At 40.1% G+C, this 17,163-nt stretch overlaps 1 protein-coding gene across 3 annotated transcripts in view; it reads right to left on the reverse strand.

Annotated features, from left to right (window-relative positions):
* MAPKBP1 (mitogen-activated protein kinase binding protein 1) overlaps positions 1–14,512 on the reverse strand; it is a 134,761-nt gene extending 120,249 nt beyond the window's left edge. The window contains exons 1-2 of one of the 3 annotated variants that reach the window (XM_087951674.1): positions 13,796–14,512; positions 12,360–12,674 (exon numbers count right to left, since the gene is read on the reverse strand). In XM_087951674.1, the coding sequence (XP_087807800.1) occupies positions 12,360–12,476 (117 nt within the window). In that variant the 5' untranslated portion in view covers positions 12,477–12,674; positions 13,796–14,512. The remainder of the gene's footprint in view (positions 1–12,359; positions 12,675–13,795) is intronic. The other 2 variants (XM_026664608.2, XM_087951673.1) reach the window with 2 other exon arrangements.
* Between the last annotated feature and the right edge of the window lie 2,651 nt (positions 14,513–17,163).

Below are 17,163 nucleotides of genomic sequence, written 5' to 3' on the forward strand. Positions count from 1 at the left end.
TGTCACTGCTGCCAGACTCCACAAGCTCCGAAGGCAGCACCCCACTCTCCGATAGTCCTGGCCCCATCCCTGAATCACGCGCAGGCCCCTCGTCCGAGTCATCACTATCAGAGACCTCTGCCGTCCGCACTTGCTGCAGGTGAACCATAACACTTGTTCTATCTCTCCCCTGCTCTGCCCGGCTGGACTTTGCCCCTCCCCAGTTTCCTCCACAGCCAATGGAGCCACACTCCCACTCCCTGTCAGCTGTTCGGCTTCCTCCTTGGATTCAGACTCCGACAAGGGCATGACACACTAGTCCAGAAGACCAAAAAACAAGTATTTTTGTTTAATCCTAGCTCCTGAATTCATCTAATTAAATCCTCCCTTAAATTCAAAACATTAAAACAGGAGAGATTGGAAATCCACAATAAATTATAAAACATCAGACGAGAAATGCTTCCCTGCTGTCTTTTCACACACACCAACTGTTTCTTCCTTAAGCCCCTAAATATACATACATAAGGTCCATCTCAGCATCTGACAGCAAAAACAAAAGAGATTAATCAGCAAGATTACCCACTTCTAATACCAAAGAAATATGGAAGTCAAAATCCAGACTGAACAGCACTTTTGAGGATTTAGGAAACACCCATGTAGACCAGTGAATATTGTCGGCTTCTGCCCTATATAAATCTGTTGACCTTGAGGATTTATTAAGACATTAGTCATGTTCACAATGGACTAATTGTAAATAACCTATTTGTTATTGTATGTAGTTCATTTATTCCATCCTGGTAGGGCAGGTAACAATGGAAATGAGAAAAGATTTGTTCAATATATGTCTAAACTAAGGATCTTAGTGTTTTTCTCCATGTATAAGCTAGAATGAAAAATATCAGTTTGTTCTTGCTTTCTGAATTCTGATTAATAAATACAAGGATCAAAAACCAGGTTTGGACAATCAGATCCAATTTAGTTAGATGCAATTATGGAAGGAGCTAACAGTAATGAAAAAGGCTGTATGCACCAGCATGCAAGTCATTTAAACCAGCCAGAATATTCTAAAAACCTGGCTTATAATTTAACGGCAAATACAGCTACTTTATTCTGTAATAGATTCTACTCACAAGGAGTTTTGGTATGAATCTTCAACTTGACATTTTTCTGTAGCTGCAAAATGGCATAAACATCAAGAGTACTTTACAGTATGCTTCAAAATCAATATATTTTTAAGATATTGGGGGGAAAAGTTTACAATCAGAGAGTTGTGCACCTGCTAACTTGCATTTTGTTCTAAATCTAGCCAGATGTTTCTTACCAATGTAGTAAGAAGAGGGTTATTCATGACATGCAATGAAAGAGTAGGTAAACTACATTATTATATTCTAAAGATATCAAAAAGGTGAACCAAGACAGGAGAATAGGAAGTAAACCAAGACAGGAGAATAGGAAGTAGATGTTGTTCTTCATTAAGAACAAAGTGAATCCAACTATATACCACTAAAACTCTTCTTCTGTTATCTTTCACTGGCCAAAAGAAACAATCTCAAATGGGCTAATTTACAGAAGATGTCCAAAATGTGGAATCTATGAAATCTCTCGTGGAATTGAAATTTGGCAAAATTTATATTTTATACAAAAAAATTATCATAAAACAGTTTGAGATATAACACAAAATGTCATGAAACATTTCCTGTGTTGATGTTTTACTATTCCACACAATTCAACATGGACTACTTTCAAGGCAGTTATATCTCTGAATGTATCCCTATTTTTCCAGTGAAGGCATTGAAAAAACATTAAAAGTTCTTGTTGATGGCATTGGGGAATCTAGCAAGGAATACCTCTGAAAGGGTGATCCAATTGGTCACAGGTTGTCTATAATTTCTGTTGAGCAAGTACTTAAACTGGCTGTGTTTGTTTCTGTCTGAAGTAATGCAGTATCAATTGTTGAGAAATAAACCTCATGATTTATATGTGGCAAAAGAGAGGCACATATCTGAGTTGCAATGAAAAATGACCAAATATGACTGTTTACTATTCAAGTCATGGTACATTGGTGCTGTAACCATATCCTCTAAGACTACTATAATTTGAAGGGGGGGGGGGCTTTATTTTGCAATGGCTATATTTAAAAGAAAAAAAATGCACCAAAACTCAAAAAAAGTTGTGTAATTCCCTCATCTAATAAAACACAGAACTACATACAAGCCTTACCAATTACACTCTTTATTTAGTTTACACTGGGCAATAGAGGTTTAAAAAGTAATTTCCAGTTATTTAAACACCTTGGTATTTTCTATTCAGATATCATTTATGTTCTTTCAATAGTTGTGGCTAGGAAGCCTTTTGATCTGCTATCTCGGTCATTCAATTATGGCCTCTTCCATGCTACTTAATTTCACCCAGTTTGCTTCCCCAACACTCCAATTGATTCCCAGTCCTATCCATATTTAAGAGGCCCTTTGGATCTATTATATGCAATTCTCCCAAAAAAATCAAAGTTTGCTTAGAGCAGTGTGTATCAACCTTGACAATGTTAAGATGTGTGGACTTCAACTCCCAGAATTCCCCAGCTTGCTTTGTTGGCTAGGGAATTCTGGAAGTTGAAATCCACCCATGTTAAAGTTCCCAAGGTTGTGAAACATTGCCTTAGGACTTACAGTTTTTTTGAAAACTGCAAACATCTGCTTAAAATATTTAGCATACAAACAGTAACATATTTGAACATCCACGCTCATCCCTAAACATAAGAGAATAAATTACTTGGCTACATTTTTTTTTCCAAAACTATAGTTCAGTGGTGGAATTCAATTTTTTTTACTACTGGTTCTGTGGGCGTGGCTTGGTGGGCGTGGCAGGGGGAGGATACTGTAAAATCTCCAGTCAGAGGCGGTATTTGTCGGTTCTCCAAACTACTCAAAATTTCCACTACCAGTTCTCCAGAACCTGCTGAATACCACCTCTGCTATAGTTCCAGCATGTTGGATTGTTTCTATCATTGTCTATATACATTATAACGATGTCCAGGTTTGCTTTCCATGCTTATCGGAAAAGTAAAAGTTTAAAATTTTCATTCTGATATATTTATTGGTCACTGATGCATGGTGTTTAGACCAGAGAAGGTTATAGAAAAATTGGAAATCATCATGCCTTGATAATTGCCTATACTTTATGCTAGAAAAGCAGAGAAAAGTTGTTATTTGGATGAGATACTGTTAGAGAGTCAACATGCTATCCAGAATTCTTTTATGCCATAAACAATGCAAGGTTATGTACAGATTATGTAGGGAGATGTGGAAGAGATTCACAATTGTAATAAGTCATAACTTAGTCACTCATGCTCTCAGGAACTGGCTGATAGATGAGCTGGAACCACATATTCATTCAAAACCATTCCAACATGATTTTGCGCAAGTCTAAGTTCCCACATGTGTCACCCCTCTTGTGGAAGCTGCATCAGTTGCTGAATTGTTTCTAGGTGTTGATTATCACCATTAAAGTCTTGGGTGACTAATGACCAGGTTATTTGAAGAACCTTTTTCCCCCCCAGTTACATCTACCCAAGCACCAGATCATGGAGCCCCCACCCCTCCATTAAGGAGGTACATTTACTGGACCAAGAAGAAGGGCCTTTTTCTATGCTCTCAATGGAACATTATCCCTACAGAGATAAGAATGACTTCTACCTTGACATTCTTTCAAAAGACCCTAAGACATGGCTTTGTCCGCAGACCTTAGGATCCAAAGCTGATACGAAGCCCATCAAATGTTTTGTCTGAATGTGGCCGTAAGGGAAGTGGGAGTATATTGACTTTTGTATTTGAGATCTTATTTTTGTCACCTGGAGTCACCATGAGTTAGGCTACCATATTAATATCCTTAATAAATGAATTAAAATATTGCCCTATGCCATAAATTACAACCTTCAAAGGTCAAAATCAAACAACCCAGATTATTGCTTAGTCAATGTGTGAATACATACACGCATATGTGCATAACTTCATACAAAAAGTATGACTTTAATAGGAGATAATCATTTGAGCAAAGGCAGTTCCTAAGTTATAGAAGTCTCTAGGAATTTAAGTTTTGTGTAATTTTGAAAATAAAAAGGGAGTAATTACCAAGCAGCTCCATTTAGCTACTTACTGTAGGGTTCAAAAAACCTTTACTTGCACTAAATAATAATTTGACAGAACCAATTATTATTTGCACACGTAGCCTGCACATTGCAAGCCTGTCCTAAGAAAAGGTTAGCAAATGCATATCCTATAGCCTCTTGCCAGCTTTGAAACCCAAAAATAGAATAAGTACTTATAATGTTTACATGAATCCATCTTCTCACAGTTGTTTTGGATTGGGTGGCAAGATTTGCTAGCCTGTTTTACATAACAAAATTGAAAGCCAGATTGGTGTAGTGATTAAGATGCTGGACTGGAGACCATCAGTTCTGGTCCTCTCTTAAATATGAAAACCAGCTGAGTGACATTGGGCCAGTCATTCTCTCAGCCAGCCCACCTTACAAGGTTCTTCGTTCATTCAAGACCACAATACTTTAGACCAGAATGCTACACCTAGAACACCCCAAACTAATTTTACTTTAGGGAAATTGCCCCCATAATAATGTGATCTGACCGGCGTACTCCAGAGGAGAACCAGAATGTTCTGGAATTCTTCAGAATGTTCTACTCCTGAATTCCTGAATCTTGTATAGCCTTGCTTTTAAGTAAATCAGAATAAGTGAAACAAAACAAGATGGATCCTTAAACATTGTTAAATTCCTGCCATGTTTGCAAGTAAATATTAAGAGCTAAGATGTTTTAACTCATGATTATTATATTGAAAATTATTCATCATTTTACCCTCTTTTTAATATGGTGTAGCTCTTCCAAAGGCTTTCCTATAAACTCTTTGAACTTAATCCATCCGCTTTATCTGACTTTACCCCTTCTGCTCTTCCCTCATCCTTGCCACATATGTTCCATCCAGTCATACTGCAGCAAAAATATCAGTTAGCAATTTCTGTAATCCAACTTTAGTTAATATTTGAATATTTCCCCTCAAATAAGCATTGATTTGGAGCACAGACTAATATCCTTCACCTTTTGTAGCATCAGATTACTTTTTCCACAAAAGAGAAATAAGTGATGCCAGGATGCTATTTATCTCTATAAAAGGTCGATTTATATGTAAATTCTTTAACGGTATATACAGCATTTAAGTTTTGTTTTAAAAAGCTATTCTTGTAGGCCTGCAGAAGGGTAATTTGATGCTTTTCTAAGCAAAGCGATTTCTTCAATAGTGAAGACAACAGGAAGCACTTATAAACTTATCTCCCAACCTGACTGTTTTTTGGCCAGCATTGGTGGAAGGGGGAGCTATGGCTTTAAAGCTTGAAATAGAGTCTTCTACATTAATACAGTAGTTGCTCTCATTAATACAAGGTGTTGCTCTCTCTTTTCAGCTCTAACAGTAGCCCTGCTCATAATACTTATTGCAAGAAAGACTGGGAGTTAGAATAATGGACTTAGGTATGGGGAAACGCAAGTGCTAGCTAAGCCATAAACTCAGCCTACATTTATCTTCCATTGTTGTTGGGCAAAAATAAGATCAATGGCATGATTTTCAGCTTCTTAAAAGACTGATAGAGTGCACAGTGCAGTTAGTCCTTGACTTACAACAGTTCATTTAGTGACCATTCAAAGTTACAATGGCACTGAAAAAAGTGAATTATGACCATTTCTCACAGTTACAACCTTTGCAGCATCCTCACAGTCACGTGATCAAAATTCAGCTGCTTGGCAACTGGTTCATACTTAGGACCATTGCTGTGTCCCAGCGTCAATGCGATCCCCTCTTGTGACCTTCTGACAAGCAAAGTCAATGGGGAAACCAGATTCACTTAACAACCAGGTTGTTAACTTATCAACTGCGGTGATTCACTTAAACAATTGTGGCAAGAAATGCTGTAAAATGGGGCAAAACTCATTAAACAAATTCTTGCTTAACATAAATTTTGGGCTCAATTGTGATTGTAAGTTGAGGACTGCTACCTATACACACTGCTTCTCAGACTTTAAAAGTGGAAGCTATAAAACATCCACAATGAAAAGCAGTTTTCCAAAAACTAAGAATAATCACAAACAGAAGATGCATGTATGCTTTACAAAGTCCCATTTTTTTTCAAAAGAAAAAAAGGACCACCCTTGGCCTACAGTTTAATTCCAAGATTCCAGGATTTGTTTCAGTAATCCTTTCCATGTACATGCATATGTATATCTATATGTATATGTAGAAATTCTTTTACAATCGCCAGCAAAGGTCGCATTTGAGGCATATATACTTTGAACACATTATGCACAGATCTGGCTCTTTCCAGAAGTCTGTGATTCTGGGAAAGGTGGAAGGAAAAAGAGGAAGAGAAAGACCAGTTGCAAATTGGATGAATTTAATTATAGTGGCCATGGAAAATCTAAAGGACCTTGTTGAGAAGAGATCATCCTGGGGAAAAAATCTATGTGTTTGCTGAGCATCAACCTTATGGGACATAATCAATCAACCAATGAAGCTAGCAAAGAAGAATTTAGTCCAGAGAGTGTATGACACTGAGCTTACAAGAAATGGAAACAAAACAGCATTTTAATGCTGCACACAAATCATTTGACCGTTTCTACTCTAACATTATTAATACCCGCACTATTTTTTTAAAAAAATCACAGAAAGGACACAGCAAGGGAGTATAAATTACAGCTATCCTGTCATCAGCCTACAATCCTTCAAACAAAATTCACTGGAAGGATAACCTAAGTATAGTGAAAGAACCAGAATATAATTACAATGAGTTCTATGTCTGGAGTTCTGAAATTTCTAATACTGGCATATTATTTTCTGTGCCTGGTGGCAAAATTAGAACTAACACTTCTAATTGCTGTGTGAATGTTTTGTTAATTATTCCACATAACCCTTAACAAAATGCATGCCCTTAATGAGTGATCCCTGTCTCTCTTACATCCATTTCTTTCTTCACAATTTACTCAATCTCACTGTGTTAACATAACAATTAACTGTTTGACACCACCTTCATATGAAAGTTGCCCCACTGGTGGCAACTTTCAAATGATGTTCCTGTAGTCTCTTTACACTTTGATCTCCCACCCCTACCCCTTCACACCACCCAACTTCACCTGTTAGTGACATCAGTTGAAAATTGTTCCCTTTGAAATTCAAAGGGAATTTAAATTCTATGATGTTCGCATATTTGTACTGCTCTGATCAACTTTTTATATCCGATTATTAGATACAGTTTATTGATGGGTAATTAAAATGAAATATAACATTTTGTTGAAATGTTGTGTAAAACTTTATACATATAATACATTGATATAAGCAAGAAAATCCTCTTGTAGAAAATTTGATATTATTCCATATTTTATTCCAATTTTTCTTTCTCTCCATTCTATTAAGTAAAAACAACTCCCACAACTCCCACCAATTGTATCCAAAGGACCTTGGCTACTTAAGATCAATGTAACCTTGAAGTTCTTGCTGTGAGTTCTTTGATGCAATTGTGACTCAATATAATCTCCTTGGTACTCTCTGGGTTTAGTTGTTTCCTTGAAGACATTTTATTACCCAAAGTAAGAAAACAATCAAGCTCCAGGGCACCAAGGATCCCTCATTTCAACCTGGAGCTACAAATATTCTCCTTTATTGGTATCAATATAACCTACTAGCTTTGAAAACAAATTATCATTTGAATCCTTTCCAGTTATTGGTGAGTTTGCCACCACATTCTTAGGATAGTTGGAAAGATATGAAGCTCTGGTATCTGATGGTTCTGTGACAGTGACACTCCCGGTTTCCTTCAGGAAAACAGGTACTTTTATTCATTTATTCAGTCAAAGACTCTGTAATGTGCATAATCTTAAGCACAGGAGGAAGAACTGTTACCAAGACAATGGGGAAATAAAAGAAATCTGAATCTGGGGCAGAACTCTATTGCAAGCAAGTATCTCAGAGATTAAGATCCTGCCTATTCTCATGAAGATAAAGGGAGAAGGAAGATGTACTTCAGGCATGGAAGATTCTGTTATTGTAGCCTTATAATAAAAGTAGCATTAGCATTTATGATGTTGGTTTCCTACTCCTAATACTTTAACATCCTATAGTACTTCTTTACTAAGATGGTATGGCAGGCCCTTGCTGCACTTTTAGGTATTTGCAAGCTTTACATTTATGAGTGAGCTGCTGTAAATATAACTGCCTTAAGAGTTCTTAAGAAAGTTACCCATGGCTATCACATTTTGAACTCAAAAGCAATCTATACATGGAAATATCAACAAGGTTGCTGGATGGAGTGACAAAATATGCCAGGATTTTTTTTTCTTTTTTATTCTGGTTGATAGCTATGATGTGTCTGAGAAATAAAACACTGTGAATGTAAAGTTTACCACATCTATGAAAAAATGAACATATGGAATTTCACTTAGTTGAATGACAGACTTTTGCCACCTGCGTCATTATTTTTTTACACCAATACATTTACCCTCAGTATAAAATGTATTTCTTCGGGGGGGGGGATTGCACAATTTTGGAATGCCCCCTCCATATAAAATTTTTAAAATACTGTAATTCAGAGGAGGGAAAAGCCATATGGACTAGGCGCATGATAACACTTATCTTTCAACTGAAAAGAAATAGTCAAAAAAAATTCTACCAGTTCCCTCAAGTCTGTGTCCTGGCCTCTCCATGGACACTTATCTCATCCAGCTGTAATTATAGATCAGATTACAAACAGGCCTAGAAGGAGAACTGGAGATACAGTAAGGACTTCAGGCCCAATAAAAAGTCTTGAAATACAGAAAGGGCTTTAGAAGCACATTCTGTTTCTTGAGTTTGTGGAGAAGGAACCATGGTTTACACTTAGAGAGTCTTTGCTTTAAAACAGTGTTTTAAAAGCTGTACCTATCAAAGCTGCCAATTTTTCCAAAGGGCCATGCTTGCTAGGAGCTATCAAAGCTGAAATCTTACACATCTGGCAAGCACCAGGCTGGGAAGGACCATGCTACAGCTTGAAATGCTCTGAGACTTCAGAAAATTTGCTTTCCAAACCGCTGACGTACTTTCAGGAGATTGACTTACTCTGATCAAAAGCAGCTTTTCAGACATTTTCAACTAGCCTGAAAGGGTTTATTTCAATTAACACCCATTTCTTGCAGTTTAATCATACAGGAGTCACTGTAGTCGTTAAACAACCCAGTTTAAGCTAGGTTCAGAAGCGCAATCCTAGTTCATTTCGCTTCTTAGGGTTACAGGACAGTACTGTTGAAGGCAGCCAGCTGGCCTCAGCATTACACTTTATCTTCCTTCTCTGAGTCCCTCAGGCCTGCCAACAGGTTTCTCAAAAAAAAAATCTTTAGACAAAAAAAAAGGACCACATTGACTGGGAAGTTTGCCACTGCAGACCGAGCCATTAATTAGAAAGCAGCTCAGCCCATTTTCTAAACAAGCCCCAGCACTTGGACACCAGGAAAGAATACACACAGAGAAAATGCTGTTACCAAGCCTAAACCAGAATAACTTGAAATCAATCAAATCTGGAAGTATTTTTCGAGCCACATCTTCTCTAAAACCAAAGCAGTATATTGGCAGGACTTCCTTTTTTTTCCTGATAAAGACACAATCATTCAATTCACATGCTGAACAAAAGTTTACTCACATATGACAACCTGAGGGGAAAAAATGTGATTTAAAAGAAGCTACGTTTCCCCCATAAGGGTTATAAAATAAATATTGCATCTTGAATGGGATAAATTACATTCTTAGTGTGTAGAAACCAGCTATATTTATTTGAACCATCCTGTTGACATACATTTGTATTTTATAAGTTGTGTGGGGAGCAGAATTAAGGTGGAAAAAGCTGTTTACAGCACTTGAAGGTATAATAATAATGTATACATAGTGTATGCTTAGTGTAAACAAAGGCATACATAGTGTATGTTTCTAAATTTGTTTCTCATTGCCAATACTATACAAATAGTTTTCCTACACCCTTCAATATGGGGACACTGTGATGGTTCTAAGTGCAAGGACTGGTTTACATATTACTTTTTTCAGTACCATTGTAACTTCAAACGGTTACTAAATGAATGGTCATAAGTTGGGGACTACCTGTATTTTAGTATTTTATGGTAAGACAACCTTTAATAAGTCACGTTTACCTGTCAGTAGCAGGTATTATTAGAAAGGGCCAAGTGATCAATAGCTAGGGAAGGAAGGAATGCGTTGATTTCCTCAAGGACTCCAATCCCATAATATCTGTCTACCTCTTATACCACTCATTTACAAAACTGGCTATACGAGATGGATGCTGATTTAACTATCATATGTTAGAGATTATTTCCCCAATGAATATTCATAATATACTCCTACACAGTTTTAAATTCCACCATGTCTTAATCATACAAATGTAAGGATATTGCAAAAAAAAAAAAAAAACCCAACAACCCTTTTCTCAATTTTACTACTTCAGCCATCAAACAAGAAAAATTAACTCTGATGTTTCGCATCCATCCATATATTCATTTGCTTCCTCCCTTTCCAGGAAGGAAATCAAGACTCATATCATTTCAATTCTACTTAACATGTTTTCATTCTTTCATTGCTGCTTTTATTTTGCTACCAAAAAAGACGTATCTAAAACCAAGAGGAATAAGCAATTCATTTTCACTCTAGAGTTGGAGGAGACTTATAGAATTCAAAAAGGCCATATCCCAAAAAAGACAGCACTTTTGTTAAAAACAGCAACCAGGCTTTGAAAGGACCTGGTCATGGTAAGCAAAGTTCAGCTATTTGTCATTTGTCATAGAAACAGATATTGAAAGCTGAGTCTTACCTCTAACAATTCATAGTCTACAGTTGCACACCCATTCACTTCCATATATCTCTTTTGATATTGCAATGGCTTTTGCACAAAAAAAGCCCTTCTCGAAAAGATGTGGAAAACATATTAACATGAGTACAGAAAAATAAGGGTTAACCTCCAAAACCAAGTCCTCTTTCTCATGCTCCTATTTCATACTCTCCCATTTGGGAAACTTAAATATTCATAGTGCCCAAAATTACAAAAGCAGCACCAATCTTCTGGAGTAAATCCTCTCACCTAGTGAGGTTTCTCCACATTTCTTCATAGACTCAAATTCGGCTAGTATCACATGCTTTAAGCAAACGCTCAAGTGATTACTTATAATTATGTGCAATTATATTTAATTTTTGGATGCAAAAATGGATGTACTTGCTATTTTTTCTGCAAAGGCATGTGCTTAGGCAATGGCTGAGCTCTTGGGTAAGTAGGCCTCCAGACTCATATTTTAATGGTTACTCAAAGTATGGTCAAGCTGAGTCCTCCCTTATATTGAGTACACAAATTAAATATTATTTCCTAAACGAAAACAAAATAATTGTTGTCTCTCTCCATTGGTGTTCTCAATAAGAAAAAGTCACAGAATGGGATGGGGGAGGGGTATTAGGCAAAAGTCCATTATTTGAAAAATGCCAAATAAAGAAGGAAGTCACACAACTCCCAATAGCAGTAGTTCAAGGAAGCATTGCCAGAATGTTTAGTTCCTTTTAAGCCTGAGCTAAAATGAAGCTGTGGAGTGCCAAATAATAAACAGCATTAGGCTGTCTATCAGACACCTGTTGCTCCTCAGAAGCAATCCTAAAAGCACAAGATGTACAAATTAAAATTTTGCTCAACTAAGCAGACACTTAGTACTCATTTCTGCATGGAAAAAGCACAAAACTTTTGATGGCTCTTACAGGAATCCATACTATGTCTGTTGCTTGGTTTTAATGGTTTTGTTACTGTTTTATGGTTTGCAGCCCAGAATCCATTAGGAACAGGACAACTTGAAATTGCTGGGGGGAAAAATCGAATAACTCCCCCTTTTCAATGCGGTCACATTCTTGAACGTCCCCTTGCTTGCTTCTACTTCTTCTAGCCCAGGGATGTCAAACTCACATTGTCATGGCGGTGTCACGTGACTTTCGGGACTTACCCCCCTCCCTTTGCTAAACCGGGCATGGCATGGCCAGCACATGACGCATCTGGTCCATGGGCCGAGAGTTTGACAACCCTGTTCTAGCCCAACATCCCCTCCAGTATTAGCTGGCTTTAGAAAGCCAACCTTTAGGTACCTTCAAAGCAGCAATCAAGACTTTCCCATCTGCATTATACACCCACTTCAGAAAGCAGGTATGACAACTTCTGCTATCATCTTCACCACCACCAAATGCAACACAACGCAACCACCATGTGAAGAATGAACAAGTGAAGAATGCTAACAAAAGAGACAAGGCCCAGTTGCCAAACTTGCCTTAGTGCTGATATTTTCCCGCTTGGTCCCTGGTTTGCTTCTTCTCAATTTGATAGAGGGAGACCGAAGTAAATTTTTTATTCTGCTCGTTATTGTAGAGCCTTCAACCGACATCATAGTCTTAGTGGGGAGAAAACACAGCCTCTCAAATGCCTTCCACAAAGAAGTTCTGGAGGGCTGGATTTCACATCACTTTCAGGAGACTCCACACCTTCTTTCTTTCACTTCATCATAGGGCTTCCACTCCAGGACACATCACTCTGCAATATGGCTACGCAGTTCTTCTTAGTTCAAAAGACCAAGATCAATATGGACCTTTGAGAAATGAAAGGGGTGGGGGAGAGAGAAAGAACCAAGGTGAACCAATTATACAATCTTACAAGCATCTTTTTCAGAATTCATGTAAAGTCACCACCATTCCCACAGTGCCTACAGAGTTTCCAAAACGTGGCTGTTTTAAAAATGGGTGTGTGCATGTGACCGTAATACAAAGATCAAAATTTGAAGACAGCCCACTGCTCCAGCTTTGGAGGTGGGGGATAATTCCTCCTAACAATTGTATGGACAAGTTCAGACGCTGAACCAAAAATGCATCAACCACATATCACCAAAACACGCGGTCCAAATCCAGTTTAATCTAATCTTAATCTGTACCTCAAAGCCAGGCAAATCTAGAAAACGGAATTCCTTAATTCCCGATGTCGTTAATTATAGATCTGTCTAAAGGTAGCTTAATAGTCAAACCAGAATACTTGGCAGGAGAATCCTTATTTTAAAGATGAGCGCGTTGCAAATTTCCGAGGAAATTCCTCCGTAACTACTCTGCGTGGAGTTTAACAACACACAGTTACGTTGTTGCAAATGCTTCAGGATTACCCTTTTAAGAAACAGAAATCAGACACCTAATCCAAGTAAACCAATACCGTTGGCAATTCGATCAACTCTTGGGTTTTGAGCTCAGCTTTTAATACAGTGGGCATTTGTTAAGCCTAAAGGCGATTTCACTGCTGCAAACACTTCACTTACGCATTAAAAAGAGAATCACGGACAGCCACGAATATCAGAGCTTCAAAAAAAAAAAACCCACCAAAAAAAACAAAAAACCCAACAAACAAACAACCCACCCTTCAATGATTGTGAAGTCAATTAAAGGAACCGGACAGAGATTACCGAACAGAAGTTTGCGTAAAACCCGCTTTCCCCTCCGCGAAGGCGAGGAATGCACAAAGGGAGGTCGAATATAATAACACCAATGCAGAAGCCCTTCCAGCTTTTTCAGGCCAACAATAGGATGGCGGGGATGGAGAAATCCGCCAGTAATTCAGTCAGACCCGTTTTCTGCCTTAAAAACCACGAAACGCAGCTTCTCGCTTTAAAAGAAGCCTCTTCGGGGAAGGGGGAGATAAAAAGAGGGGCGGGCGGTCAACCTTTGTTACCTTGGAAAGCAGGCATCGGCGCTCCGTAGAGGAAGGAGGGGAGGGGGAGGAGGAAAAAAAGCAAGCCCACTCCCCCAGTTTCTCGTCCATGCAGCCGGGTTTCGTCCTTTCGCGAGCCACGGTCGCCTTCAGAAAAGCCTCCTTGCCTTCCCGGTTCTCCCGCCGGCTCGGCACGGCTTGGCTTTGCGGGCTTCCCAAAGGGGGGAAGGCGGGGACCACCGGGAGCCCTCCAGCTGCAAGGGGAAGCTGGGGAGCTTCCCACTAAGCTGGGGGATAAACGGAGGAAGCGAGGGGAGGACAGAATAAGGGCTGCCTTCCTTCGCTTTTCGAGGCTGCTGGCTCGCTCTCAGCCGGTCCTCCTCGCTCCTCCTCACGCCCGCTGACAGCAACGGCTTTGGCGAAGTCGGCGGATCACCCGTGCCGGGAAGGCTGCCAGAGCGATCCCCGCCTCCCCGCCGAGCCTGGGCTCCAGCCCCGGGATCGTCCCTCTCCTTGGACTCCTCCTCCTCCTCCTCCTCCTTTTTCGCTCAGCTGTTTCTTCTCGGCGACCCCTCTGCCGCCTGCCTCCCCCGGTGAGTATTCCCCCTCTGGGGCTCGCCTGGCTCTTGACAGCGCCGGCCCCGCCAGCCAGCCAGCCAGCCAGCCAACCAGCCGGATTCCGCGGAGACTATGGTGGCCTAGGCAGACCAAAAGCCGAAACGGAGACGAAATCCCCAGCCGGCCGACCGGCCTCCCTCGATTTCACGGCGTCGATTTCGGGCGGGCGGGAAATGGGGGAATGGATTTCTCGACCGCAGAGCTCCTGCAGGAAGAAGGCGGCTCCTTTCACGGCGGGGGAGAAGCCCGGCGAACGCTTTGCACGCCCTCTTGGGCGGTCTGGCTGGCTTGAATCGGCAAGCAAAAAATTGAACCGGTTTGGAGACCTTGCCCGTTGGTTTCCGGAACACCTGTACGTGTTTTTACACGGAGGCCAAGCCACGGGGCCCCCTCAGAGATCACAGTAAATCGACTGTGGAGCATTAACGGCATTATGGTTGGGGGGCGGCAACTTTTTCTCCAAACCTCTGCAAGGACTCGGTGCTATATGAAATGTATGGAATACATGAAAATAAGACCCCCTTTTTTAAAATAAAAACCAGCCTGGAAGGAATTCTGAAACCAGTGGCATCTCGGGTTTCCTCCACACAGGCAGTCCTCAGTTTAACAGTTTATTTAGCGACCAAAGTTCAAAGTTACAACGGCACTGAAAAAAGGGACTGATGACCATTTTTCACACTTATGACCATTGCAGCATCCCTATGGACATGTGATTAAAGTCCAGATGCTTGGCAATTGGCTCATGTTTGTGATGGTTGTAGTGTTCTGGGGTCGTGAGCAAAGGTGGTATTCAGCAGGTTCTGCCCAGTTCTGGAGAACCTGTAGTGGAAATTTTGAGTAGCAAATACCACCTCTGACTGGCCCCATCCCCATCTATTCTCTGCCTCCCTGACTGGGTCTTCTTTTGTTGCCCTGTACAGGAGAACTGAGCTGGAAAGCAGGTTAGTGGGGTGGGGAGGGAATGGGGATTTTGCAGTATCCTTTCCGTGCCATGCCCACCAAGCCACACCCACAGAACCCTTAGTATAAATTTTTGAATCCCACCACTGGTCATGAGATCCCCTCTTGCAACCTTCCGACAAGCAAAGTCAACGGGGAAGGCAGATTTATTTAACAACCATGTTGCTGACTTAACAACTGCAACATTCACTTAACTGTGGAAAGTCGTAAAATGGGGCAAAACTCACTTAACAAAAACTCACTTAGCAACATAAATGTTGGGCTCAATTGTGGTTGTAACTCAAGGACTACCTGCACCTGAAAGCCAAATTTGGTCGTTGCTCTAGTTCAAGTACTGTACATCTGCCTAAGTTTGCACAACCACTAAGCCTTTGTCCGATCTGCCTGGTTCTGACTTAACACAGTATGTGAACACACAGTTTGTAAACCATGCCTTGCAATGTAGGTGTTCTGTGGCCCCAATCAAGTAAACTATAGGTAAGCAAAATATGGCTATAATACATGCTATCTAAAGTCTTCTATTGTTCAATCATCTTGCCTCAGAAGAAAGTCATTTGATTAAAGTAAATTACTACCAATTAAAGCTAGTGCAATCCACTACCCTTTCTACACTAAGCTAACCAATGCAAAGGTCTACCTGAAGTCGGCTTAAATTTCTGGATTTTTCTCCCCTGGTTTTGTATGTATGGAGAATGTATTTGGGCAAAGATAGATTCAGCTCTCCTCCAGCCTAATTATGTCTTGGCAAACAATAAGGATGCTGACTAAGAATTTAGTCTTAGGCCACATTCCTAAAATTGTTTACACAAATGCTATACTTCTTTTGGCGCTCAACTATCTTTACTTCCTCATAATGACCAATGAAATTAGTCAGCAGCCATATGCCTTGCTCAGCACAAATCAACTTGCAAAGTGTGCTTGTGTTTAAAAGCAGTATAAAGTAAATAAGTTTTATTTAAGCTCAAATGGACCTAAAGGCATCTTTCTGGGAACAAACACAGAATGCAACCAAAGTAGATCTCTGTCATGAAACATTTAAGAATGGCTTGCTGTCTGCTAAAAGTTCTTGTCACAGCACAGACACCTATTAATTTCAGAATTAATTTTCAGACTGTCACATCCCAGTACATGTTTTGTACACGGTAGTGCTATCTTCCTAGGCAACAGATGTTAAAACTGTAATCCTACTTAGGATGACCATGGCCATAGGATTCCCAGCTGCATCTCAGATCCTTTCATTATAGCTTTGTTTTTTTAAGTGCTTATCAGATCATATTTGCTTTCATTTTATTCCCTGTATGTCCCATCAGAGGGGGAAAGTGCTGCACTGGAGACTAGACCAGACCGAGACAGAACAACAAAGTTGGAAGGGACGTTGAAGGTCTTCTAGTCCAACCCCCTGCCCAGGCAAGAAATCCTATACCATTTCAGACATATGATTGTCTAATAATCTCTTCTTAAAAGCTTCCAGTGTTGGAGCATTCACAACTTCTGGAGGCAAGTTGTTCCACTGATTAATTGTTCTAATTCAGGAAACCCCTCCTTAGTTCTAGATTGGTTCTCTCCTTGATTAGTTTCCATCTGTTGCTTCTTGTCTTGCCTTCAGGTGCTTTGTCAGCTTGACTCCCTCTTCTTTGTGGCACTTGTGGCAACACTTCCTAAAGCTGCGAGGAATTCCTAATCCCACCCTCCCCCCCCCCCCCCCCCCCCCCCCCCCCCCCCCCGGTCGCTCCCCCCCCCCCCCCCCCCCCCCCCTTTCACACACCAATATCAAGGGTCTCAAACTTAGCGTTTAAGACTTTGGACTTCAA

The sequence above is a fragment of the Notechis scutatus genome, chromosome 1, assembly GCF_049901735.1.
Source record: "Notechis scutatus isolate UNSWTSFEM ecotype Mainland chromosome 1, rNotScu1.2, whole genome shotgun sequence".
In the NCBI taxonomy this organism is placed as follows: domain Eukaryota; kingdom Metazoa; phylum Chordata; class Lepidosauria; order Squamata; family Elapidae; genus Notechis; species Notechis scutatus.